Here is a 26,449-nt window from a genome sequence, read left to right as displayed (position 1 = left end):
AAAGACTGGCAATGACAAGCAGCAATTATTGTTTGCCAAGAAGACCCACTCACAGTTTTAAGAGTATTAAAATCAAAAAAATTTCCAGCTAGACACAATCTCGTTCGATAGAGCGATGGATGCACTAAAAGTTTGCAATATTTAGGATCTGAAAGATATACTCACTGGGAGTTGCAGTAGAACTAGCACCTGAAAGCAGAACAAAACAATTTATTTGATTATAATTTGAAAACCATTGACAGTTATTAAGGATCTGCTATTAAACTGCTAAGCTGTGGAGTCCTCACATCACACGGCAGGTTCAGCATTTACCTCGGGCCACTAACCCGGAGAGAAGGTCAAACATTCTTGCTGTAAAAGCACGGTCAAATAAGGCTTGTGTAAGGTTGGGGTGACTAGATTCCTGGACTAAATGACCACTTTGGAGTTAAATGAATTTGCAACCTCATTCTATCCGGTCCCACCCACGGAGGAGTTTTGTAAATATGTCTGCATGAAGCATGTTCTGCAAGGATGCACATAGTTCACTAAATGTTGCTTCCAGACAGCAGTCAGTGAAGGTTAACCACTTGGAACTGGCAAGAATGGGAATGAAATGGCATCGGAACCCACTTGACTCGTGAAATTCCTGCTCTGTACTGACCCAGAAAATAACGGACTGGTTGATGATCTAAATGCATCCAATTGTTGCAGGAGGAAAAGTTGTAGCTGTTCTTCACATTAATTATAATCAAGGAGCTCTTGAAATACAAATGATGAGGCTTGACAGAGCCTTTTTACTGCAGTCACAGTTACGTTTTGGAATAGGAAGGATATATTCACCTGGAGTTGTAGTGGATGCAGTACCTTAAAGCAAAAAGAAAAAAGTTCAGTTAATTATAATTTGAAAATTATTATCTGTTTATATATGTCAATCATCACCCGGCCATAATGTGGGAGTCTTCTCTCTCCACAAGGGCTTCAATTGTCACCCGCGGCACCATAATACAGGAGTGTGTGTGTAAAGCAATCTCAATCCCAAAGAATTGTTCGGTAACGAGTGTTCAAGCAGTGGTTACTAGAATTTTAGACAATTCAGAAGTGAGCTTTGGTACCTAAAGGAAGAAGGTGACAGAGTGATTGATTAGCTCTGAAGACATTAACTCAGCTGACAGTCCAGCTTTTCTCCTCAGAGTCCTTCAGTTAGTCCTGACGAAGGGTCTCGGCCTGAAACGTCGACTGTACCTCTTCCTAGAGATGCTGCCTGGCCTGCTGCGTTCACCAGCAACTTTTATGTGTGTTGCTCAGTTTTCTAACTTCCCTTAGCATAACAATGACCTGAATGAAACCTGGGAGTACTCAAGGACTGGCAATTACAAGCAGCAATTATTATTTGCTGAAAAGGCCCACTCTCTGTTTCAAGATTATTGAAGTCAAAAAAATCTTCAAGCTAGACACGATGTCGTTCGATGGAGCTTTTGAACTGCAGTTAAAATTTGCAATATTTAGGATTTGAAAGATTTACTCACTGGGAGTTGCAGTAGAACTAGCACCTGAAAGCAGAAAATAACAATTTGTTTAATTATAATTTGAAAACTATTGACAGTTATAACAGGTAGGCTGTTACACTGCTAAACTGTGGAGTCTAAAATGGCGGGTTCAGCATTTACCTCGGGCCACTAATCCAGAGAGGAGGTCAAACATTCTTGCTGCAAAAGCACGGTCAAATAAGGCTTGCTTAAGGTTGGGGTGACTAGATACCTGGACTACATGACCACCTTGGAGTTAAATGAATTTGCAACCTCATTGTATCCCGTCCCACCCACTGGGAATTTTGTTAATATGTCTGCATAAAGCATCAAGAGGAATTCTGCAGATGCTGGAAATTCAAGCAACACACATCAAAGTTGCTGATGAATGCAGCAGGCCAGGCAGCATCTCTAGGAAGAGGTACAGTCGACGTTTCGGGCCGAGACCCTTCGTCAGAACTAACTGAAGGAAGAGGTAGTAAGAGATTTGAAAGTGGGAGGGGGAGATCCAAAATTATAGGAGTAGACAGGAGGGGGAGGGATGGAGCCAAGAGCTGGACAGTTGATTGGAAAAAGGGATATGATAGGATCATGGGACAGGAGGTCCAGCGAGAAAGAATAGTGGGGGGGGACCCAGAGGATGGGCAAAAGGTATAGTGAGAGGGACAGAGGGAGAAAAAGGAGAGAGAGAAGAATGTGTGTATATAAATAAATAACGGATGGGGTACGAGGGGGAGGTGGGGCATTAGCGGAAGTTTGAGAAGTCAATGTTCATGCCATCAGGTTGGAGGCTACCCAGACGGAATATAAGGTGTTGTTCCTCCAACCTGAGCGTGGCTTCATCTTTACAATAGAGGAGGCCGTGGATAGACATATCAGAATGGGAATGGGACATGGAATTAAAATAAAATTATCTGCTCTCAGGATGAGGCTTTTCATTAATTCCTCCGTCTCTGCCGCATCTGCTCTCACTCAGGATGAGGCTTTTCATTCCAGGACGAGGGAGATGTCCTCCTTTTTTAAAGAAAGGGGCTTCCCTTCTTCCACCATCAACTCTGCTCTCAAACGCATCTCCCCCATTTCACACACATCTGCTCTCAATCCATCCTCCCGCCACCCCACTAGGAATAGGGTTCCCCTGGTCCTCACCTACCACCCCACCAGCCTCTGGGTCCAACATATTATTCTCCGTAACTTCTGCCACCTCCAACGGGATCCCACCACTAAGCACATCTTTCCCTCCCCCCCCCCCTCTGCTTTCCGCAGGGGTCGCTCCCTACGCGACTCCCTTCTTCATTCAACCCCCCATCCCACCGCACCGATCTCCCTCCTGGCACTTATCCTCGTAAGCTGAACAAGTGCTACACATACCCTTACACTTCCTCCCTTACCAGCATTCAGGGCCCCACACAGTCCTCTCAGTTGAGGCGACACTTCACTTGTGAGTCGGCTGGGGTGATATACTGTGCCTAGTGCTCCCGATGTGGCCTTCTATATATTGGCGAGACCCGACACAGACTGGGAGATCGTTTCACTGAACACCTACGCTCTGTCCGTCAGAGAAAGCAGGATCTCCCAGTGGCCACACTTTTTAATTCCACGTCCCATTCCCATTCTGATATGTCTATCCACGGCCTCCTCTACTGTAAAGATGAAGCCACACTCAGGTTGGAGGAACAACACATATATTTCGTTTGGGTAGCCTCCAACCTGATGGCATGACATTGACTTCTCAAACTTCCGCTAATGCCCCACCTCCCCCTCGTACCCCATCCGTTATTTATGTATATACACACATTCTTTCTCTCTCTCCTTTTTCTCCCTCTGTCCCTCTTACTATACCCCTTGCCCATCCTCTGGGTATTTTCCCCCCTCCCCCTTTTCTTTCTCCCTGGTCCCCCTCTCCCATGATCCTCTCATATCCCTTTTGCCAATCAACTGTCCAGCTCTTGGGTCCATCCCCCTCCCACTTTCAAATCTCTTACTAGTTCTTTGTTCAGTTAGTCCTGACGAAGGGTCTCGGCCGGAAACGTTGACTCTACCTCTTCCTATAGATGCTGCCTGGCCTGCTGTGTTCACCAGCAACTTTGATGTGTGTTGCATAAAGCATGTTCTGCAAGGGTGCACATAGTTCACTGGACTTTGCTTTCAAACAGCAGACAGTGAAAGTTGACCAGTTGGAACTGGCAAAAGGGGAATTAAATGGCATACAAGCCCAGTTGATTCGTGAAATTCTTGTTCTGTACTGACCTGGAAAATAATGGACTGGTTGATGATCTAAATGCATTCAATCATTGCAGGAGGAAAAGTTGTAGCTCTGTTTCACATCATTGAAAATCAAGGAGCTCTTCAACTACAAACGATGAGGCTTGACAGAGCCATTATACTGCAGTCACAGTTACGCTTTTAGAATAGGAAGGATATACTCACCTGGAGTTGTAGTAGAAGCAGTACCTTAAAGCAAAAAGAAAAAAAGTTCAGTTAATTATAATTTGAAAGTTATTATCTGTTTATATATGTCAATCATCACCCGGCCATAATGTGGGAGAGTCTTCTCTCTCCACAAAGACTTCAATTGTCACCCGCGGCACCAGAAAACAGGAGTGTGTGTAAGGCATACTCAATTCAAAAGAATTGTATGGTAAGTTGTGTTCAAGACAGCGGTTACTAGAAATTTTGGACAATTGAGAAGTGAGCATTGATACCTAAAGGAAGAAGGTGGCAGAGTGAATGATCACCTCTGAAGATATTAAATCAGCTGACTGTCCAGCTCTTTGTTTCAGACTGATTCTGAAATCAATAGTCAGCATTGCCCCATTCAGTATTACTGCTACTGACTGAAGATGGATAATAAGAATTACATTAATATTAAATGCATTTCTGATGGTACTCATCTGCTGTCTATATAAGCAGAATATACATTCAGAACTATAATTGGTATTGGAATGCATTACATCAACTTGCATATGGAGCGCAATGTGTTACACAATCTCTGATGTGCTGTTCAGTTTCCCGAACCCATCTTGTCCAATGGTGGCTACTGACAAGAACAATATCCCCTCAACTCCAGAACTGATCCTGACCCCTTCACACGTGCTTTGTACACCCTCTCCTCAATAAACCTCCAGCTTTCATTATTATTAGCTTATTATCAGTATCACAATTGTCCTATAAAAGAACTTATACTATTTTTTGCTTTCTACTGAATTTTGAACTGTTGTGTGTTAACGATATGAAAATTCCGCGTAGTTGTCATTGTTCCTCACACGAAAATTTTGTTCCTCAGTTCTGACCAGCTTGCCTTCAAATGACTCGTATATGTCAGATGTGGATGAAGCCAATAACATATTCTCTGTATTTTCCCTCCTCAGCTGTTTCCTTGTGCTACTGTGGCTAACTTTTCCCATGTTTCACTCTCTCACGATTTCAGTCTTCACCAGAAACTGATTGTTACCAAAACAATGCTAAATCTGATTGACTTACGAACAATGTCCACAAAAAATTTGTCCACTGAAAACTCCAATCACCAAGCAAGACACAGTTCCCTAACTTCCCTCAGCATAGCAATGACCTAAATATGTTACTTCTGAATGAAACCTGGGTGTTCTCAAAGACTGGAATTACAAGCTGCAATTATTGTTTGCTAAGAAGTCCCACTCTCTGTTTCAAGCTAGATACGATGTCATTTGATGGAGCTTTTGAACTGCAGTTAAAATTTGCAATATTTAGGATTTGAAAGAGATACTCACTGGGAGTTGCAGTAGAACTGGCACCTGGAAGCAGAAAAATACAATTTATTTAATTATAATTTGAAAACCATTGACAGCTATTAAAGGTCAGCTATTACACTGCTAAACTGTGGAGTCCTCACATCACATGGCAGGTTCAGCATTTACCTCGGCCCACTAATCCGTAGAGGAAGTTAAACATTCTTGCTGCAAAAGTACGGTCAAATAAGGCTTGCATAAGGTTGGGGTGACTAGATTTCTGGACTACGTGACCACTTTGGAGTTAAATGAATTTGCAACCTCATTCTATCCCTTCCCACCCATGGGGAATTTTGTAGATATGTCTGCACACAGCATGTTCTACAAGGATGCACATAGTTAACTAGATATTGCTTTCAAACAGCAGTCAGTCAAAGTTAACCACTTGGAACTGGCGAGAGGGAATGAAACAGTGCACGAGCCCACTTGACTGGTGAAATTCCCGTTCTGTACCGACCCAGAAAATAACTGACTGATTGATGATCTAAATGCGTCCAATTGCTGCAGAAGGAAAAGTTGTAGCTGTGTTTCACATTAATTATAATCAAGGAGCTCCTGAAATACAAACGATGAGGCTTGACAAAGCCTTTTTACTGCAGTCACAGTTACGCTTTTAGAATAGGAAGGATATACTCACCTGGAGTTGTAGTAGAAGCCGTACCTTAAAGCAAAAAGAAAGAAGTTCAGTTAATTATAATTTGAAAATTATTATCTGTTTATGTATGTCAATCCTCACCCGGCCATAATGTGGGAGAGTCTTCTCTCTCCACAAGGGCTTCAATTGTCACCCGCGGCACCAGAAAACAGGAGTGTGTGTAAGTCATTCTCAATCCCAAGGAATTGTACGGTAAGGAGTGTTCAAGACAGTGGTTACTAGAATATTGGACAATTCAGAAGTGAGCATTTATACCAAAAGAAAGAAGGTGGCAGAGTGAATGATCACCTCTGAAGATACTAAATCAGCTGACTATCCAGCTTTTCTCTTCAGACTTGTTCTGAAATCAATAATCACCATTGCCCCATTCAATATTACAGTTACTGACTGAAGATGGATAATAAGAACTAATTATAATAAATGCATTTCCTGATGGTACTCATCTGCTGTTTATATAAGCAGAATATACATGCAGAAATATATTTGGTATCAGAATGCATTACATCAACTTGCATATGAGAGCGCAATGTTTTAGGCAATCTCTGATGTGCTGTTCAGTTTCCCGGACCCATCTTGTCCAATGGTGGCTACTGACAAGTACAATATACCCTCAACTCCAGAACTGATCCTGACCCCTTCACACGTGCTTTGTACAATCACTCCTCAATGAACCTCCAGCTTTCATTATTTTCACTGGATCATCAGTACCAGAATTGTTGTATAAAAGAATGTAGACTTTGTTTTGCTTTCTGCCAAATTTAGAACTCGTGTTCTAAGGTTATGAAAATTTCAGAAATTTGCCTTTGTTCCTCAGAGGGAAATTTTGTTGCTGAGTTCTGACCAGCTGGCCTTCAAGTGACTCGCACATGTGAGATGTGGATGAACCCAATAACAGCTCCTCCATATCTTCTCTCCTCAGCTGCTTCCTCATGCTGCTATGCCTAGCCTTTTCCCCGTCTCTCAGTTCCTCATGACTTCAGTCTTCCCTTGAAACTGATCGTTAGTATATGATTGCAGAATCTGATGGTTTTGCAATCACTGTTCGCCAAAAATTTGTGCACTGAAACTCCACAAACCAAAGAAGACAAAGTTCCCTTACTGCCCTTAGCATAGCAATGACCTAACAATATTACTTCTAAATCAAAATCAGACATCCTCAAAGACTGGCATTTAGGAGCAACAATTATTTTTTGCTGAGAAGACCAACTCTGTGTGTCAGGTTTATTAAAGACAAGAATCTCTTCAAATCAGACGTGATGTTCTTCGATGGAGCTTTTGAAATGTGGTTAAAGTTTGCAATATTTAGTATAGGAAGGATATACTCACTGGGAGCTGTAGTAGAACTCGCACCTAAACACAGAAAGAAACAATTTATTTAATTTTAATTTGAAAACCATCGACAGTTATTTACAATGAACTATTACACTGCTAAACTGTAGAGTCCTCCTATCACACAGAAGATTAGCATTCACCTCAGGGGCCACAAATCCAGAGAGGAGGTTATACAATTTTGCTGCAAAAACACGGGCAAAAAAGGTTTGTTCAAGGTTGGGCTGACTAGGTTCTTGTACTTTGGAGTTAAATGACTTTGCATCTCCATTCTGTCACATCCCACCCACGGAGAATTTTGTCAATATGTCTGCATAAAGCATGTTCTACAAGGTTATATATAGGTCGCTAATATTTCTTTCAAACAGCAGTCAGTGAATGTTAACCACATGGAACTGGTGATATGGGAAGGAAAGCATCGGGGCCCACTTGATTCATGAAATTACTGTGCTGTACTGACCCGGAAAATGAAGGAGTAGTAGATGATCTAAATGTATCTAACTTTTGCAGCAGGAATAGTTGTAGCTGTGTTTCACATTAATTACAATCACAAAGCTCTTAAAATACAAACAATGAGGCTTGACAGAGCTTTTTTACTGCAGTCAAAGTTACACTTTTAGAATAGGAAGGATATACTCACCTGGAGATGTAGTAGAAGCAGTACCTTAAAGCAAAAACAAAAAAATTCTAGTAATTATAATTTGAAAATTATTGAGCGTTTATATTTGTCAATCATCCCTTGGCCAATAAGTGGAAGAGCCTTCTCTTCTACAATGAATTCAACTGACCCCAGAGAACCACAAAACTGGTGTGGGTATCAGGCATTCTGAATCCAAAAGAAGGGTATGATAAGGAGTGTTCAAGAAGGACTGATTAGTTTTTTGGACAATATGGAAGTGAGAATAGATAGCTATAGTAAGAGTGTCTGAGAGTCACTGATCGGCTCTGAAGATATTAAAGCAGCTGACATCCAGCTTTTCTTTACAGGCTTATGTTCTGAAATCTATAACCATCGTTGCCCCATTCTGATTTGCAGCTACTGACTGAAGATGCCAAGTAAGAATTACATTCAGACCTCTTGATAGTTTGTTATGCTCCTTCTCTGCTTCATTTCCTGCAAGAGCGCAAACTGCCTTCAGTTGCTAAGTGCTTGTGTATACATGCTTTTGCATTTTGACTGAATTAAGAATTTGTTTCTTCCAATGATATAAAAGCTTCCCATACTCTCACAGTGATCTCTGTAGAAATGTCTAGCTACAGAATGTTGCACTTGGCTGCTTATTGTGTTGATCATTAGTCACCCTTGTTTGGGGACGATTAAATTTACATCTTTTTGATCCAGTCTTCATAAATGTCCAATTGTTGCTGCAGTCTTCATTATTAGAAGTATGAGCTATGGAGATGAGCAGACAACACCATTACTCCCTGTAAAGATGAGTCAGTTTTATTTGGGTCCAGTGGACAATAGCTGAGCCGGTGTTCATGAAAGACCATTGATAACATCTAAGACCATACAACTTTTATTTTGATGTTAGCTCAATGAGTTTCCTCTCAGTGCTATTTCTAACAGTTTGTTGATGGATGACATTGAGCACTTCATCTGTTCAATTCCTACTGAATACAGTTTTGAGAGTGGTAAGTCTTGGTGTCCTGAACTAACAGCCCTCTTTAGTATTACAATGCTTAATTGTAATACTATAGGGGTCTGTTAGCTCAAGGCACCAAATATTAATTGTTATCTGTTCCTCTCTCAGGGACTTCTGTAGATATGTCTGTATAATGCACGTTGCACCTGGTAGCACATCGGTCCAGTGAGGTTCTTTTGAAGCAGCAGTCAATCTCAGTTGACCACTTGGACCTGGCGATAGCTGAAGGCAACAGCATGAGATGCCACTAGACAATTGTGATTCCTGTACTAGACTGATGTAGATAATGAAGGACAGGTAAAATAGATGATTTAAATGCATCTATTTGCTTCAAAGGAAATGTCTTACGATCATATTGTTGTTACGTTGTAACTGCATTTCAGGTTTATTAACGTTAAGCAGCTCTTCGAACCAGACATGGTGTTGCTTGATGGAGCTTTTGTACTGTCGTCAAAATTTGCACTGTTTAGAATGGGAAGGATATACTCACTGGAAGCTGTAGTGGAACTTGCACCTAAAAGCGGAAAGAAAATAATTCATTTAATTCTACTTTGAAAGTATTGACAGTTTAAAGATCAACCATCACCCTGCCAGGCTGTGGAGGAGTCCTCACATCACACAGCAGGCTCAACAGTTGGCTCAGGTGCCACAAATCCGGAGTAGAGGTTATGCATTCTTGCTCTGAAAGCACTGTCAAATAAGGAGTATTAAAAGTTGGTGTGATTATATTTTTGAACTATGTGACCACTTTGGAATTTAAATGTGTTAGGAATTGCATTCTATCCCATCCCTCACACAGGGAATTTTGAAAATATATCCATATTTAGCATATTTTACAAGGTAGCACATAGGTTACTCAATGTTGCTTTTAAAAAGCAGTCAATCTAAATTAAACACTTGGAACTTGAGATACGGGAATGGAACAGCAGGGGAGTCCACTGACCCACTGCAATTCCTCGACCGGACTGACGCAGAGATTGAAGGACTGGTTGATGATCTGAATGTGTGTAATTGTTTCAGAAGGAAAAATTGTTGCTGTGTTTCAATCTAACTTCAATCAAGGAGCTCTTAAAACATAGATGATGAGGTTTAGTGGAACATTTTTACTGCCGTCAAAGTTGATACCATTAGAATAGGAAGGATATACTCACCTGGAGTTGTTGTAGGTGTGGTACCTAAAAGTAGAAGCAAAAAAATTCAGTTAATTATAATTTGAAAAGTACTGACAGTTTAGATAAGTCAATCATCACCCAGCTGATATGAAGACTTCTCTTCCCACATGGGCATCATGAGTCATTTGAGGCACCACAACACTGGTGTAAGGCATTGTCCGTTGAAAAGGACTGTAAACTACGGTGTTTGCAAGACTGGGGCTACTCGAATTTTTGGACAATATGGATTTGGCCTGGCTAGCTATGGTAAGAGGGTAGGAGAGTGAATGTTTGGCTCTGAACACATTAAATCAGATGACTGTTCAACCCTTCTTTCAAGGTTTATGTTCTAAAATCAGTGATCACCATTGCCCCATTTGTGTTTTGCAGCTACTGACTGATTATGGGAAATAAGAATTACATTAATACTCCATACACATTCTGGAGGTACTCATCTGCTGTCTAAGTTGAGCACAGTAGACATGCAACAATATTTTGTGCCTGAATGCATTATATCAACTTGCACATGAGACCCCAATGTGTTGCAGAATCACTGATGTGCTGCTCACTTCACTTTACCCCTCGTGTTCCATGATGGCTGATGTGAAGATCTGTTTCCCCTCAGCTCCAGAACTGGTCCTGACCCCTTCACAAATGCCGTCGTCCACCCTGTCCTCAAAAAAGCTCCAGCTTTCCGTATTACCAGCGGATTATCAGAATCAGAATTGTCATTGTCATCCAAATTCCTATCCATGTTTGCTATATCTCCTTCTAACAATATCTCCTCCTTTATTCACACATCATCTCTTCATCAATGTGCCTCATCAGCCATTATTTGTGACAAGTACAATCTGCACTCCTTTGCCTTCAGTAGATGTGAAATGGTATCCACAAACTTGTCAGTGGCATGTGTGATGAACATGGGAAATAAATTTGGGCAGTTTAGGTCTGAAAATGGATCAGCTGTCGATGGCATTGGAGCAGGTAATAAAGGAGTCTTTTCTCTTGAAAAATTCTTTTCACATGGTTACAGTTTAATGTTATTTTGAGGGTCTTGTCATTGATAGTGGAGATACTAAACAGATTGATTGCTCTGAAAGTAGTTAACTCCTCCACTTTCAGACCTCCTGATACACATTCAGACGTTCCTTCTGTTTCCTTTATTTTCTACAAACTGCCTTCAATTTCTAAGCCCTTACATATATTTGTTTTTACTTTTTGACTGAATTAACAACTCCTGTCTTCTAATGATATGAAAACTTCCCATTCTCTCACAGGGACTTCAGTAGAAATGTCTACATGAAGAATGTTGCACTTGGTAGCAGATTGGTCCAGTGATGTTCGTTCTAAGAAGCAGAAAATCTCAGATGACCACTTGGACCTGGTGATAGGTGAGGGGAACAACATGAGACTCACTACACAATTGGGAGTCCCGTGCCAGACTAATACAGAAAATGAAGGACAAATTAAATCAGATGATTTCAATGCATCTCATTGTTTCAGAAGGAAATGTCTTATGACCATTTTGCTAATGTGTATCAAGTTTACTAAGGTCAAGCAGCAATTCACACAAGTCACGATGTTACCTGATGGAGGTTTTGTACTGTAGTCAAATTTTGAAGGACTGGTTGTTGAGCTGAATGTATCTAGTTGTTTCAGAAGGAAAAATTATTGCTGCATTTCAAGCTAATTATAATCATGGAGCTCGTAAATCACAGACAATGAGGCTTCATAGAACCTTTATACTGTAGTGAAAGTTTGTGGCATTAGAATAGGAAGGATAGACTCACCTGTAGTCATTGTAGAAGCAGTACCTAAAAGCAGAAACAAAGCAGTTCACTTAAGTATATTTTGAAAATTATTAACAGTTTATATATGTAAATCGTCACTCGGACCTTCTGTGAAAGAGTCTTCTCTTCCCACATGGACGTCATCAATCATTTGAGGCACCACTAAACTGGAGTGGGTGTAAGGCATTCTCAGTTCCAAAGAACTGTAAAAAAGGTCTGCTTCAGACAGGAGCGACTAGAGTTTTTGACAATGAGGAAGTGAGCTTAGGTAGCTATAGGTAGAGGGTGACGGAGTGAATGATCAGCTCTGAACACATTAAATCAGCTGATTGTCCAACCTTTCTTTGAAATCTTATGTTCTGAAATCAATGACCAGGATTAACCCATTTTGTTTTACAACTACTGACTGAAGATGGGAAATAAAAATTACATTAATGATAAATACACGTTCTGGTGGTACTCATCTGCTCTCTATGCCAAGCACAATATACATGCAACAATATTTTGTATCAGAATGCATTACATTTACTTGCATATGAGAATCCAAACTGTTTTGAAATCACTGAGGTGCTGCTCACTTCCCTTTACTTCCCCTGTCCCATGATGGTTGATGTCTAGAACTGTTTCCCCTCAGATACAAAACAGGTCTTGACCCTTCACAAATCCTGTCATCTTCCCTGGCTTCAATAAAGCTCCAGCTTTCATTATTGTCAGTGGATCATCAGAGTCAGAAGTGTCAATGTCATCCAAATTTTTGTGCACATTCTCTATATCTCCTTCTATCAATACCTCCTCCTCCTCCAATCAGATATCGTCTCTCCATGAATACTTCATTGGGTCTCATCAGCCATTACTGGTGACAAGTATAATCTGTGCTGCTTTGTCTTCAGAAAATATGAAACGGTATTCACAAATCTGCCAGCGGCACATGTAATTGAAATGGGTAGCAATTTGTGCGCAGTTTAGGTCTCAAAATGAATCATCTGTCTGCAATATTGGAGCAGGTAGTAAAGGAGGTCGTTTCTCTAGAAAGATATATTTTTACATGGTTACAGTTCTGTGTTATTATGAGCGGCTCACAATTGATATTTGGTAAGTATTTGGTAAGTATTGAACTAAGGTTGCAGTTTAGGTGTTTATGCACACAATCTTGCTCCAGGTCTAGATTCTGTCCTTTCTCCTTGAGTGGCCCTATGAAGTCTCTAGCTGACCTCTTGTTTGTAATGTTTGCACTAAGTGTCTTAGGATTTTCATTAATCTCTTTCATCAATGATATTTTGTGGCCACATTCATACCTCTTGATAGCTTGTTATGCTCCTTCTCTGCTTCATTTCCTGCAAGAGTGCAAACTACCTTCAGTTGCTAAGTGCTTGTGTATACTTGCTTTTGCTTTTTGACTGAATTAAGAACTTGTTTCTTCCAATGACATGAAAACTTCCCATACTGTCACAGGGAATTATGTAGATATGTCTAGCTGAAGAATGTTGCACTTGGCTGCTTATTGTGTTGATCATTAGTCACCCTTGTTTGGGGAAGATTAAATTTGCATCTTTTTGATCCAGTCTTCATAAATGTCCAATTGTTGCTGCAGTCTTCATTACTAGAAGTATGAGCTATGGAGATGAGCAGACAACACCATTACTCCCTTTAAAGTCAAGTCAGTTTTATTTGAGACCAGTGGACAATAGCTGAGCCGGTTTTCATGAAAGATCGTTGATAACTTCTAAGATCGTAAAACTTTTATTTTGATGTTGACTCAATGTGTCTACTCTCAGTGTTAGTTCTAACAGTTTGTTGATGGATGACGTTGAGCACTTCATCTGTTCAATTCCTACTGAATACAGTTTTGAGAGTGTTAAGTCTTGGTGTCCTGAACTAACAGACCTCTTTGGTGTTACAATGTCTTCACATATTAATTGTTATCTGTCCCTCTCTCAGGGACTTCTGTAGGTACATCTACATAATACACATTGCACCTGGTAGCACATAGGTCCAGTGACGTTCGTATCAAGCAGCAGTCGAATCTCAGTTGACCACTTGGACCTGGCGATAGGTGAAGGCAACAGTATGAGATGCCACGAGACAATTGTGACTCCTTTGCCAGACTAATGTAGATAATGAAGGACAAATAAAATCAGATGATTTCAATGCATCTAATTGCTTTAGAAGGAAATGTCTCATGACTATATTGTCATTTTGTTGTAACTACATTGCAAGTTTATTACTCTCAAGCAGCCTTCAAACCAGACACGATGTTGTTTGATGGAGCTTTTGTACTGGAGTCAATGTTTGTAATATTTAGAATGGGAAGGATATACTCACTGGGAGCTGTAGTGGACCTTGCACCTAAAAGCAGAAAGAAAACAGTTCATTACATCATAATTTGAAAAGTATTGACATTTTAAAGATCAACCATCACCCTGTGGAGGAGTCCTCACATCACACAACAGGCTCAACAGTCAGCTCTGGTGTCACAAATCCGGAGTGGAGGTTGTGCATTCTTGCTTTGAAATCATTCTAATATAAGGAGTATTCAAGGTTGGTGTGACTACATTTTTGGACTAACTGACTACTTTAGAATTTAAATCTGTTAGAATCTTCATTCTGTCGCATTGCTCATACGGGGTGTTTTGTAAGTATGCTTGCAGTTAGCATATTTTGCAAGATAGCACATAAGTTGCTCAATGTTGCTTTTAAACAGTAGTCAATCGAAGTTAACCACTTGGAACTTGAGATACGGGAATAGGACAGCATGGGAGTCCACTGGACTTTTGCAGTTCCTTGGCCGGACTGACGCAGAGAATGAAGGACTGGTTGAGGTTCTGAATGTATCTCATTGTTTCAGAAGGAAATATTGTTGCTGTGTTTCAAGTGTGGGACCTAAAAGCAGAAACAGAGCAATCCAGTTAATTAAAATTTGAAAAGTAGTGACAGTTTACATACGTCAATCATCACCCAGCTGATATGATAGCTATGGTAAGAGGGCGGGAGAGTGAATGTTCGGTTCTGAACACATTAAATCAGCTGACTGTTCAACCCTTCTTCTTCCAAGGCTTATGTTCTGAAACCTATGATCACCATTGGCCCATTCGTGTTTTGCAGCTATTGACTGATTATGGGAAATAAGAATTACATTAATACTCCATACACATTCTGGAGGTACTCATCTGCTGTCTAAGTTGAGCACAGTAGACATGCAACAATATTTTGTATCAGAATGCATGACATCAACTTGCACATGAGATCCCAATGTGTTACAGAATCACTGATGTGCTGCTCACTTCCCTTTACCCCTCGTGTCCCATGATGGCTGATGTGAAGATCTGTTTCCCCTCAGCTCCAGAATTGGTCCTGACCCCTTCACAAATGCTGTCGTCCACCCTGTCCTCAATAAAGCTCCAGCTTTCCATATTGCCAGCGGATTATCAGAATCAGAATTGTCATTGTCATTCAAATTCTTGTCCACGTTTACTATATCTCTTTCAATCAATACTTCCTCCTCAATTCAGTCATAGTCTCTATGAATACTTCAATGTGCCTCATCAGCCATTATCTGTGACAAGTACAATCTGCACTCCTTTGCCTTCAATAGATGTGAAATGGTATCCACAAAGCTGTCAGTGGCATGTCTGATGCACGTGGGAAATAAGTTGTGGGCAGTTCAGGTCTCAAAATGGATCAGCTGTCTTTGGCATTGGAGCAGGTAATAAAGGAGGTCTTTTCTCTTGAAAGATTCTCTTTACATGGTTACATGGAAGTGAGCATAGAAAGCTACAGTAAGAGGGTGGCAGAGGGATTGATCAGCTCAGACCACATTAAATCAGCTAGAGGTCCACATTTTTTTCTAAAACTTATGTTCTGAGCTCTCTATAACTTGCATTTACCCATACTTACAATGTGATTGAGGGCAGGTGAATCTTATTTTGTAGTCTTGGCACATCAGATCACTTTGCTCGTCGTTCTTACAGAAGAATCCACGAGCAACATTACACCTGTTCACCACAGAGAAGGAACATGTAATGGAGTCATTGAAGAAGCTCTCAATGCTTTTTGGAATGAAGTAATATTTGTGAAACAATATGAGCAGCTTTGTTACGTACGGTTCAATGTTCTCTCCAGTCTGTGAGGCTGGAACCCCTGATGTTGTCTCCACCTCACAGGCGATTGGATAAAGGCAGATGCGGTTGGGAAATTGAAAATACAGATGGTTAAAAACTTCATAATCTCCCTCTCCTGATGGGCCATCGATGTTAAACCATTCAGTTTTGCATATTTTTGCTGAAGATGAGAAAAAAACATTAAAACTTTACATTAATAGTGAACACATTTTGGTGGAACATCGCTGACATTGTCGAGCATAGCGTACATTTTGCATCAAAATGTATCATATCAACGTACAGATGAGACCGCAATGTGTCAATGATAAATGATGTACTGGTCACTTTCCTTTACTCTTCCTGTCCCATAGTGACTGATGGGACTGTTTCCACTCAGCTCCCAGAGCAGGTCCTGACCCCTTCCAACAAGACAGGTACTGTACTGGATCTGCTGTTGAATGAGCCTGGCCATTTGACCGAATGTTCAGTGGCTGAGCAGTCAGGGAAAAGTGACTACAACTGGTTAATTTTTAAGGCAGCTATAGTTAAGGTTAAGTCTGAAACTTATGGGACAGTATTAAATAAGAGCAGGGCAAATTTAAAGAGCATTAGGAAGGAACTGTGGACAGTGAATTAGGAACAACATTTTTGTGTATGTCCATATCCAACCTGTGGAGTGTGTTTAAAGACCGACTTCCCACAGTACAGAACAGGTACAGTATGTTCCCGTCAGAAGAAGGGACAAAGATGGTAATGGAAGAGAACTTTGGATACTGAGAGAGGTGGTGAATTTAGATAAGAAGTAAAAGCTCAAGAAGCTAAGATCAAGCACAACCCTTAAGGATTACAAGTAAGCCAGAAACAAACTCAAAAGAATTAGAAAAGCCAGAAGGGGCCATGAAAAATCATTGGCAAAGGGGAATAAAGAGAGTCCTCAGACATTCTATACATACATCAGGAGGAAGAGGGTAAGTGGGGAGAAGGTTGAACCCCTCAACAATAGAGGGGAAACTTTCAGCTGGATGTGGAGGATGTGGGTGAGTTCCTTAATGAGTGGTGACGAAAAAGAATGACTTGCAGGATAGGGAGTTCATTGCCAAATATAGTAACATGCTAGGGCATTTTGATGTAAGTGAGGTGAGATGTTGGATCTCTTAAAGAGCACTAAAATGGATAAGTCCATGGCGTCTGGTGGAATATGTCACCTGGTTCGGATATGGCCCAAGTGCAGAGTGAGAGACACTGAAGCAAGTCAATAGTTCACAGACTTTAATGTGAAATGTTAAAGGGAAAAGAAAACAGTAAATGCTAGGCCAAAACAGGACCATTGACAAAAACTCTCGAATGGAAAATGAAACCCACACTGCGGCTGAAAAGAACAACTAAGAATAAAACAAATATCGCTAGTCTCCAGAGTCAGTTGACTTGACAGTCCAATTTCTCGGGCAAAGCGGAATGTAGATAAACAAGGCGTAGCTATGTTCATGTCTCGACTTATACTATGACGGAATGAATGGAGTTAATACTATCACAATGAAATCATGATTAGCTGACACGTGCACATTCACGAGCGCAATTGCCGAATCTGATGCGCTGCTGAATCTGTGGTAGTGACTGGGCCCCCTTCTCTAGGCGCAGCCCCTGAGGCGCCACAGACCCATGTCCATTGGAAGTCCCGAAAGAGGGACTTGTCCAAGATGTCCTTCAGTGATGCTGGTGGATAAGTGCCATGATGTGCACTGCCAATATCAGAGCCAAAGACTTCCATGTAGAGAAAGGAAAAACAAGAGTTTAGACAGAGGTAGCTCAACCAAGTGACACCGTGATAAAAATTATTCTCAAAATGAGAACCCTCCGATTGGAGGTAATCCAACATCTGCTTCAAGAATAAAATGAACACAGAATCTGAATTTATCAAAATAAACTTAAACAGAAAGAACCAGAAACTGCATTACAAAGAGTGAGTCGCTTGAGAAAAACACAAGAAACTAAAACCATTAATAACTGTTAAGCAACAATTAACCAGTTCAGGTGATCTAAAAACCTCAGAGCCCAAAAGCTCTCTGATGCGTTGCACAGGCCTGAAGTCACTACAGGACCCCCCTCTTTACAGCTGGTACCTGATGGCCCAGGAAGATCTAAAAACTCGAGAGACCTGGGAAACGAGGGAGAGGCATGGGAACCCCTTCAGACTGAGAGACCAGGGAATCTTGAGGGGCCTAGGAACCCCCTTCAGACTGAGAGACTGGGGAATCTTGAGGGGCTTGGGAACTCTCACAGACAGAAATCAAGAAACCTCGGGCAGGGCCAGAGGGAGGCTTGGGAGTCTGAGATGGGGAGGACATTGAAAAACACTAAACATATTAAGCCATGGAAATGATTGGGAAATGAAAACCCTGGGAACATAGAGAAAAGTCTTTGGAAAACCTTGAAACCATGAAACCTGAAACTTAGAGAAGGAACCTTTTCAAATCTTGTTCACAGTGTTTTACTGTTCACAATTTTTTCCAGACACAATTAGGATATACTCAATTTTACAGATCAAGACAGCATAAACAGGTTTCTTTCATCGCTAAGCTAGGTGGTTCTCTATAAATCTGTTTTAAGTTGCTACATAAAAATTCAATGTTCCCAGTCTGTACCATGACTTGCATCAAGGGGCTAAAAATACTCTTGATTGGGTTACTTTACTTGTGTACTTGTACACTCCAGCCAGGGTTCAGCTTTTGGAGTAGGGCTCTTCCAGAATTTACACTATTGACTTGAATGACGATTTGTTGAATCAATTGAAAAGCTTGCTTGAAGCGCTCATTTGTAATGCAGATCTGAGTCACGGGACCACAATGTTGGGAACCTGTGTACTTGTGACTTGAAAAGCTTGGAATAGATACCGGAGAAACGTAATGTAGACTAGAGAAGCTCGGTATATAGACTTGGGACTCTCGGAATGTAGAGTCAGGACATGCACTGAGAATAGAAGGCACCCTCTCCTCAAGCCACCAATGTCAAAACATCACTGTTCAAACTTTCCTGGGTCAATTACTTGGCAAAATCCTTCTGTCACGCTGGAGACAGAAACATGAGTTCATACATAGGAATTCAACTGAATATTGCTGTCTCGACGAATCACTCTGACGAATGAATCTCATGGCCAAGGTCAGCTGCTCTCTCTCCGCTGGGTCCAATACTATCACAATGAAATAATAATTAGCTGACAGGTGCATATTCACCAGTGCAATTGCCGAATCTGATGCACTGCCGAATCCGTGATTGTGAAAGGATATATAGCAGTTTATTGAGAAAGACAAGAGAAGAGACTGCTGACCAATATCTTTTGTTCTGTCTAGCCACAGGCATCATCTCAGAAAACTGGCAGGTAGCTAACGTTGCTCCGTTATTTTGAGAAGAGGAGAAGATGGCGGCGCAATGCAACTCGCAGCGGCCACTCTGGTGGTGATGTCTGTTATCTGTCAAGTAGGGTGCTGTGCACAATCCTGATTCAATGGAGACAGATGTGAGAGCACGGAGGAACATCTGGTGAAACTTCTGAAATGCCTGCTTCACTGCTGCTGCAACTGTGTGATCCAGAATCTCCGGAGGGGAAGGCCCCGAGTCCTCGGCTTTGCTTGTTGCTCAGCGGCCGGGGTGGGGTCGAAGCATTTGGCAGAGGATGGTTCTCGGTGCTTGGTGTCGGAGGGCTGGTTGGAGGCTCGAAATTTTCGGACGGACTCAGAGTCCGCTGCGGTTGTGTGCTTCCAATGGTGCTGCATTGGCAAGTTTGCGGCGCTTGGAGGTTCATGGCAGGGAGAGTATCTCCCTTCTACCGTCTGCGTGAGATGATGGGGCTATCGGGACTTTAAGACTTTTTTTTACCGTGCCCGTGGTCTGCTCTTTATCAAATTACGGTGTTGCTTTGCACTGTTGTAACTATATGTTATAAATATGTGGTTTTGTCAGTTTTAGTCTTGGTTTGTCCTGCGTATTTTTGTGATATCATTCTGGAGGAACATTGTATCATTTTTTAATGCATGCATTTCTAAATGACAATAAACGAGGACTGAGTGCCCTCATAATCTAATCTAATCTATTCAGAGGGAACAAGGGATAATCCTGAAAATGATAGACCTGTGTGTCTCAGGTCAGTGGCATGGAAGTTACTGGAAAGAATTCTTAGGTGTAGGATTCATCAGCATTTTTAAAACCACGTCCTAATTAGGGAGAGCCAGCGTAGCTTTGTGTGGGGCAAGTCGTGTCTGACTTACTTGACTGAGTTTGTTAATAAGATGAAAAATGTGTCTGATAAAGGTAGAGCTGTGGATGTTGTGTATAGGATTTCTAGTGAGGTGTTTGACAAGGTCCCTCATGGCAGTGTTCAGTGTCACTGCGAGAAAGGAGGGGCTATTGAAAGGACAAGATTGTAGTCAACAGAATGAGTTGCAATTAGAAGTTAGACAATATCGAAAAGAGTGAATAGGTTTCATATTTGAATGCATGAAGTATATGGAATAGGTTAGATAAACTTGTAACACAGTTACAGATTGGCACATATGAGCTTGTGCCCATCACTGAATCATGGCTGAAATAAGATTACAGCTGGGAGCTTAACGTCCAAGGATACACATTGTATTGAAAGGACAGAGAGGTAGGCAGATGGGATGGCGAGGCCCTGTTGATAAAAAATGAAAATCAAATCATTAGAAAGAAGTGACAGGATCAGAAAATGCTGAATCGTGGCTACAGCTAGGAACTACAAGGGTGAAAAGACCCTTATGGGAGTTATATACAGACCCTCAAACAGTAGTAAAGATGTGGTCTGCAAATTACAACTGGAGATAGAAAATGCATTCCAAATGAGCACTGTTACAATAGGCATGGGAGATTTCAATATGCAGGTAGAGTGGGAAAATCAGGTTGGTGCTGTACCCCACGAGGGGGAATTTCCAAAATGCATACAAGATGGCTTTTTAGAGCAACTCATGGTTGAGCCCACTAGAAGATCAGATATTCTAGAATGGGTGTTGTGCTATGAACCAGAATTTTAATCTGTCCCTGGCCCAGGCAGTCATCCCACAAGCTTCAAGATCACCACCATCGTGCCAGTGCTGAAGCATTTCACTGCCACGGGCCTGAATGACTTCCGCCCAGTTGCACTCAACCCAATCATTGAAAAGTGCTTTGAGAGACTGGTTCTATCACATCAGAAATCCTGTCCGCCCACTACCCTGAATCCCCATCAATTTGCCTATTGCACCAACAGGTCAACAGAGGACGCCATCTCCACGGCACTTCACTCTGCCCTGACCCACCTGGACAGCCCCAACTCTTACGTCAGAATGCTGTTCATTGACTTTAGTTCGGCATTCAATACTGTGATCCCCTCCAAGCTGATCGCCAAATTTCACCTGCTTGGTATCAGCTCATCCCTCTGCAATTGGACCTTGGACTTTCTGACTAACAGACCACAATCAGTTAAGTTAGACAACCTCTCCTCCTCCACACTCACCTTAAACATCGGCGTACCTCAAGTCTGTGTTCTGAGCCCTCTTCTGTACTCCCTTTTCGCCTATGACTGCGTTCCTGTACATGGTTCTAACTCCATAATCAAGTTCGCAGACGACACCATGGTGGTTGGTGTGGTCAGAGCGGATGACGAGACAGCCTACAGGGATGAGGTCCAGCACCTGGCCGCATGGTGTGCCGACAATAACCAGGCCCTTAACACCCAGAAGACCAAGGAGATCCTTGTGGACTTCAGGCATTCTAGCAGCCACACTCACCTCCCCATCTACATCAACAGAGCTGTAGTGGAACATATATCAAGCTTCAAATTCATTGGTGTCCATATTTCTGAGGATCTCACCTGGTCCCTGAACTCCTCCATCCTGGTCAAAAAGGCGCAACAACACTTTTATTTGCTACAGAGCATCAAAAAACCTCACCCCTGTCCCAGGATACTGATGGACCTTTACCGCTGTACTATTGAGAGCATAGTCACCAACTGCATCTCAGTGTGGTATGGCAATTGTCCCGTATCGGACCGCAAAGCACTCCAGCGTGTGGTGAAAACTGCCCAGCGGATTATCGGCACCCAATTGCCCACCATTGAGAACATCTACCATAAATGCTGCCTGGGCAGGGCGAAAAGCATTATCAAGGATGCATCTCACCCTAACCATGGACTTTTTACTCTCCTCCCATCCGGTAGGCACTACAGGAGCCTCTGCTCCCACAACAGCAGGCACAGGAAGAGCTTCTTCCCTGAGGCTGTGACCCTGCTGAACCTCACATCACAGCGCTAAGCTGTATTGCACCCATATTGTTCTGTCTCAGTACTTTTATATTTGTGAGCTGTAGCACTTGCTTTTTATTCGCAGTTATTTTGTAAATAACACTATTCTTTGCATTTCCGGTCAGATGCTAACTGCATTTCATTGGCTTTGTATCTGTACTTGCCACAATGACAAGAAAGTTGAATCTAATCTAATCTAATCTAAATTGACTAAAGAGCTGAACATAAAGGAACTCTGAGAGGCAAGTGATCATAATATGATAGAATTCACCCTGAAATTTGTGGAGAAACTAAAGTCAGATGCATCAGTATTCAGGAACAGTAAAGAGAATTACAGAGGCATGAGAAGGGTAATTGCCAAAAATGATTGGAAAAGCATAAGTGGGTTAAAAAAAGGCAGAGATAATGACAGAGCAGCAATGGCTGGAATTTCTGAATGGAATTTGGAAGGTGCAGAATATATACATCCTAAAGAGGAAAAAGCCAAAGCCAACCTAAAAGCCAAAGGGAGAACATATAATAGAACAAATTAGTGGGATGTTAGAGGATTAGAAAGCTTTCAAGAGCAAACAGAAGACAACTAAAAAGTCAGTAAGCAAGAAAATATGGAACACAAAGGTAACCTAGTCAATATGAAGGCGGACCATAAAAGTTTCTCCAGACACATAGAAGAGGCGAGAATGGATATCGGACCGCTATAAAACAACTTTGGAGAGGTAGTAATGGAGACAAGGAAATGGCAGATGAACTGAATAAGTATTTTGCATCAGCCTTCACAGTGGAAAACACCAGTAGTATGCTGGAGGTTTGAGAGTGTCAGGAGGCAAGTGTGTGAAGTTGCCATTACTACTGCGAAGGTTCTTGGGAAAGGTCTGAAGGTCGATAAGTCAGCTGGACTAGATGGTGTACACCACAGAGGTCTGTAAGAGATGGTAAAGAGATTGTGGAGGCACTAGAAGTGATCTTTCAAGAATCACTTGATTCTGAAATGGTTCCAGAAGACTGGAAAATTGCAATGTCACTCCACTCTTCAAGAAAGGAGAGAGGCAGAATAAAGGAAATTATAGGACAATTAGGCTGTCCTCAGAGGTTGAATGATATTGGAGTCGATTGTTAAGGGTGTGGTTTCGGAATACTTGGAGGCACATGATAAAATAAACTGTAGTCAACACGGTTTCCTGAAGGGGAAATCCTGCCTTACAGATTTGTTGGAATTCTTTGAAGAAGTAGCAAGCAAGATTGACAAAGGAGAATGGGTGGATGTTGTATACTTTGATTTTCAGAAGGCATTTGATAAGGTGCTACACAGGAGGCTGCTACACAAGTTAAGAGCCCAAGGTATTACAGGAAAGATACTAGCATGGCTAAAGCAGAGGCTGATTGGCAAGAGTTAAAGAGTGAAAATAAAGGGAGCTTATTTCTGGCTGGCTGCTGGTGATTAGTGGTGTTCTACAGGGGTCTGCATTGGGACCACTTCTTTCTATGTTATATGTTGATGACTTGGATGATGGAATTGATGGCTTTGTTGCAAAGTTTGCGGATGTTACGAAGATAAGTAGAGAAGCAGGTGGTTTGTGGAAGTAGAGATGCTACTGAGAAACTTAGGCAGATGAGGAGTGAGGGCGAAGAAAAGGCCAATGGAACACAGTGTCAGAAAGTGTATAGTCATGCACTTTGGTAAAAGAAATGAAAGGGTAGACTATTTTCTAAATTGGGAGAAAATACAAAAAGCTGAGGTGCAAAGGGACTTGGGAGTCTTGTGTAGAAATTCCGTTCCCTTAAAATACTGTCCACTTCAGCGTCTCTTGCTCTGCACTTGGGCCATATCCAACTTAAAGTGTTGTGGGCAGTTTTAGGTTCCTATCTGAAAAAGGTTGCACTGACATTAGGGTGGGTTCAATGGAGGTTCACGAAAATGATTCCGAGATTGAACATATAAAGAGCATTTCATGGCTCTGGGCTTGCACTCACTGGAATTCAGAAGATTGAGGGCTGACCTTATTGAAACTTATCAAATGATGAAAAGCCTTGACACAGTGGATGTGGAGAGGATGTTTCCTGTGGTAGGAGATTCTAAGACCAGAGGACACTGCTTCGGAATAGAGGGGCTTCCTTTTAGAACGGAGGTTAAGAGGCATTTCTTTAGCCAGAGGGTGGTGAATCTGTGGAATACATTGCCACAGGCAGCTGTGGCGGCCAAGTATTTAGGGACAGTATATTTAAGACAGAGGTTGATAGATTCTTGGTTAGTCAGGGCACAAAGGAATACAGGGAAAAGACAGAAGATTGGGGCTGAGAGGGAAAATGGATCAGATATGATGAAGTGGTGGAACAGACTCGATACACCAAATGGCCTAATTCTGCTCTTTTATCTTGTGGTCTTATGGTAAGCTGATCAAGAAGATTAAGGTGCTTGGGATCAATACTGAATTGGCCACTTAAATACAGAACTAGCTTGCCCATCGAAGACAGAAGATTATGTTTGAAGGGATTTATTCTAGCTGGATCTGTTATTTGTGGTATTCTGCAGTGATCTGTGCTGGGCTGACCTCTTCTGTTTGTGATGTATACAAATGGCTTGGATGAAAATATACTCCAGATGGGTGGATTAGTAAGTTTTCAGATAGTAAGAAGATTGGTGTTGAGGATAATATAAAAGACTGGCAAGGAATGCAGCAGTATATAGATCAGTTGTAGATATGGGCAGGGAAATAGCAGATGCAGTTTAACCTGACAAAAATGTGAGTTGTTGCACCTTGGTAGGTCAAATGTAAAGCAATGGTTTTTGCAGCTTTATACAACTCTAGTTAGGCCACATCTGGAGTATTACATACAGTTCTGGTTGCCCTATTAGAAGAAGAATCTTGAGGCTTTGGAGAGGGTGCAGATAATGTTTACAAGGATGCTGCCTGAATTAGAGGGCACGTGCTATAATGAGAATCTAGATAAACGTGTTATTTTCTTCGGAGCAGCGGTCTGGGTGAGGATCTGATAGAGGTTTATAAGATTATGAAAGGCATAGAGTAGACAGACAGTATACTTTTCCCAGTGTTGAAGTAATTAGAAACAGAGGGTATACACTTGAGGTGAGAGGAAGTAATTTGAAGGAAGATGTGAGGGGCATGTTTTGTTTTACACAGTGTGGTGGGTGCCTGGAATGCACTGCTTGGGTTGGTGGTAGAGGGTGATACATTAGGGATGTTTAAGAGATGTTTAGATGGGCATATGAATGTAGTGAAATGGAAAGACATAGACATTGTGTAGTATTACATACCTCATGTTTATCTTGTGACTGTCTTATGAGCATGATGTAATTGAGTGGGGTAATGTAATTTTCCCGCCAATGTGAGGTCACGTGATGACACGTTCACCACGGTATAAAAGGGAGACCCCTGTGGTGATGCAGTTAGTTTTTTCCAGTTGAGTTTTAAGTTTAGTTCGTTATTTAATTCGTCGGATACTCTGTTATGCTGCGTATTCGTCTTATGACGTAGTTTCATTTTAAAGTGGAGTTCTACTTTCTGTTGTAAGTAGTATTGGAGAGTGAAGACCTTACTAAAGTACAGGAACTCGCAGAGTCGAGTAAAGCTGATATCGTTCGGTGGTTTTGGAGATGATCGACCTTTATTGAATTTTCGTTCAAGAAAGAGTGACCTGCATCTGAGATATCCTCTGCTAAAGCTGTCATGGTCCGGTCCGTGAAGTCTGCATTCCGGTTCATGATCCGGTCCATGGACTAAGGACTCCTGGTCTTCCAGGGGTCCCTCGTTTGATTGAGTTAAGCATAGACACCTGATTCCCATCTTGGGGCTTTGAATATAAGTAGCCTAGGGTTGAGTGTGGGCTGTTTGTTTGTCTTGTCAGTCTCCCTTGGAGCAACCTGCTGATGGAAGTCTAGTGAAACCATTTGTGATCTCTAGGCCTGGTTGGAGGACCACTGCTTCATGAAGCCTTGTTGCCACTTGTTGGTGTAGTTTTTGTGGTATGGATTTGGCTGTTTTCTGGGCCAGCTGAGTGGCTGTCAGCCACTCCAAGCTAGGTAGGGAACTGGCTGTTTCTGTAGCCAGTGGAGGTTGCTGGCTGTACCTGTGACTTGGAGCAATGCTGAAGCAGAGATAGAACTGTCTGTTGTTCTTTGGTGTTTCTCTTCTTGTCCTTGCCTCTGTGAGGGTAAGTTAGGCTGTTTTGCCATTGCCTTGAGGGGGATCTGTCTTGTC

The 26,449-nt window shown here is 41.8% G+C and overlaps 1 protein-coding gene across 1 annotated transcript in view; it reads right to left on the bottom strand.

Moving 5' to 3' along the window:
• Window positions 1-26,449, bottom strand: part of LOC140188669 (uncharacterized) — a 114,664-nt gene that overhangs the window by 47,734 nt on the left and 40,481 nt on the right. Inside the window, exons 5-15 of the mRNA XM_072245162.1 lie at window positions 15,947-16,124; window positions 15,741-15,838; window positions 14,169-14,192; window positions 11,847-11,870; window positions 10,057-10,080; window positions 9,396-9,419; window positions 7,900-7,923; window positions 7,257-7,280; window positions 5,885-5,936; window positions 5,258-5,281; window positions 3,939-3,962 (exon numbers count right to left, since the gene is read on the bottom strand). Of these exons, the coding sequence (XP_072101263.1) occupies window positions 3,939-3,962; window positions 5,258-5,281; window positions 5,885-5,936; window positions 7,257-7,280; window positions 7,900-7,923; window positions 9,396-9,419; window positions 10,057-10,080; window positions 11,847-11,870; window positions 14,169-14,192; window positions 15,741-15,838; window positions 15,947-16,124 (520 nt within the window). The remainder of the gene's footprint in view (window positions 1-3,938; window positions 3,963-5,257; window positions 5,282-5,884; window positions 5,937-7,256; window positions 7,281-7,899; window positions 7,924-9,395; window positions 9,420-10,056; window positions 10,081-11,846; window positions 11,871-14,168; window positions 14,193-15,740; window positions 15,839-15,946; window positions 16,125-26,449) is intronic.

Source organism: Mobula birostris, chromosome 27 (genome assembly GCF_030028105.1).
Source record: "Mobula birostris isolate sMobBir1 chromosome 27, sMobBir1.hap1, whole genome shotgun sequence".
NCBI classification, from domain to species: domain Eukaryota; kingdom Metazoa; phylum Chordata; class Chondrichthyes; order Myliobatiformes; family Myliobatidae; genus Mobula; species Mobula birostris.
The sequence above is the reverse complement of the archived record's forward strand: the minus strand, read 5'-3'. Positions and strand labels throughout refer to the sequence as shown.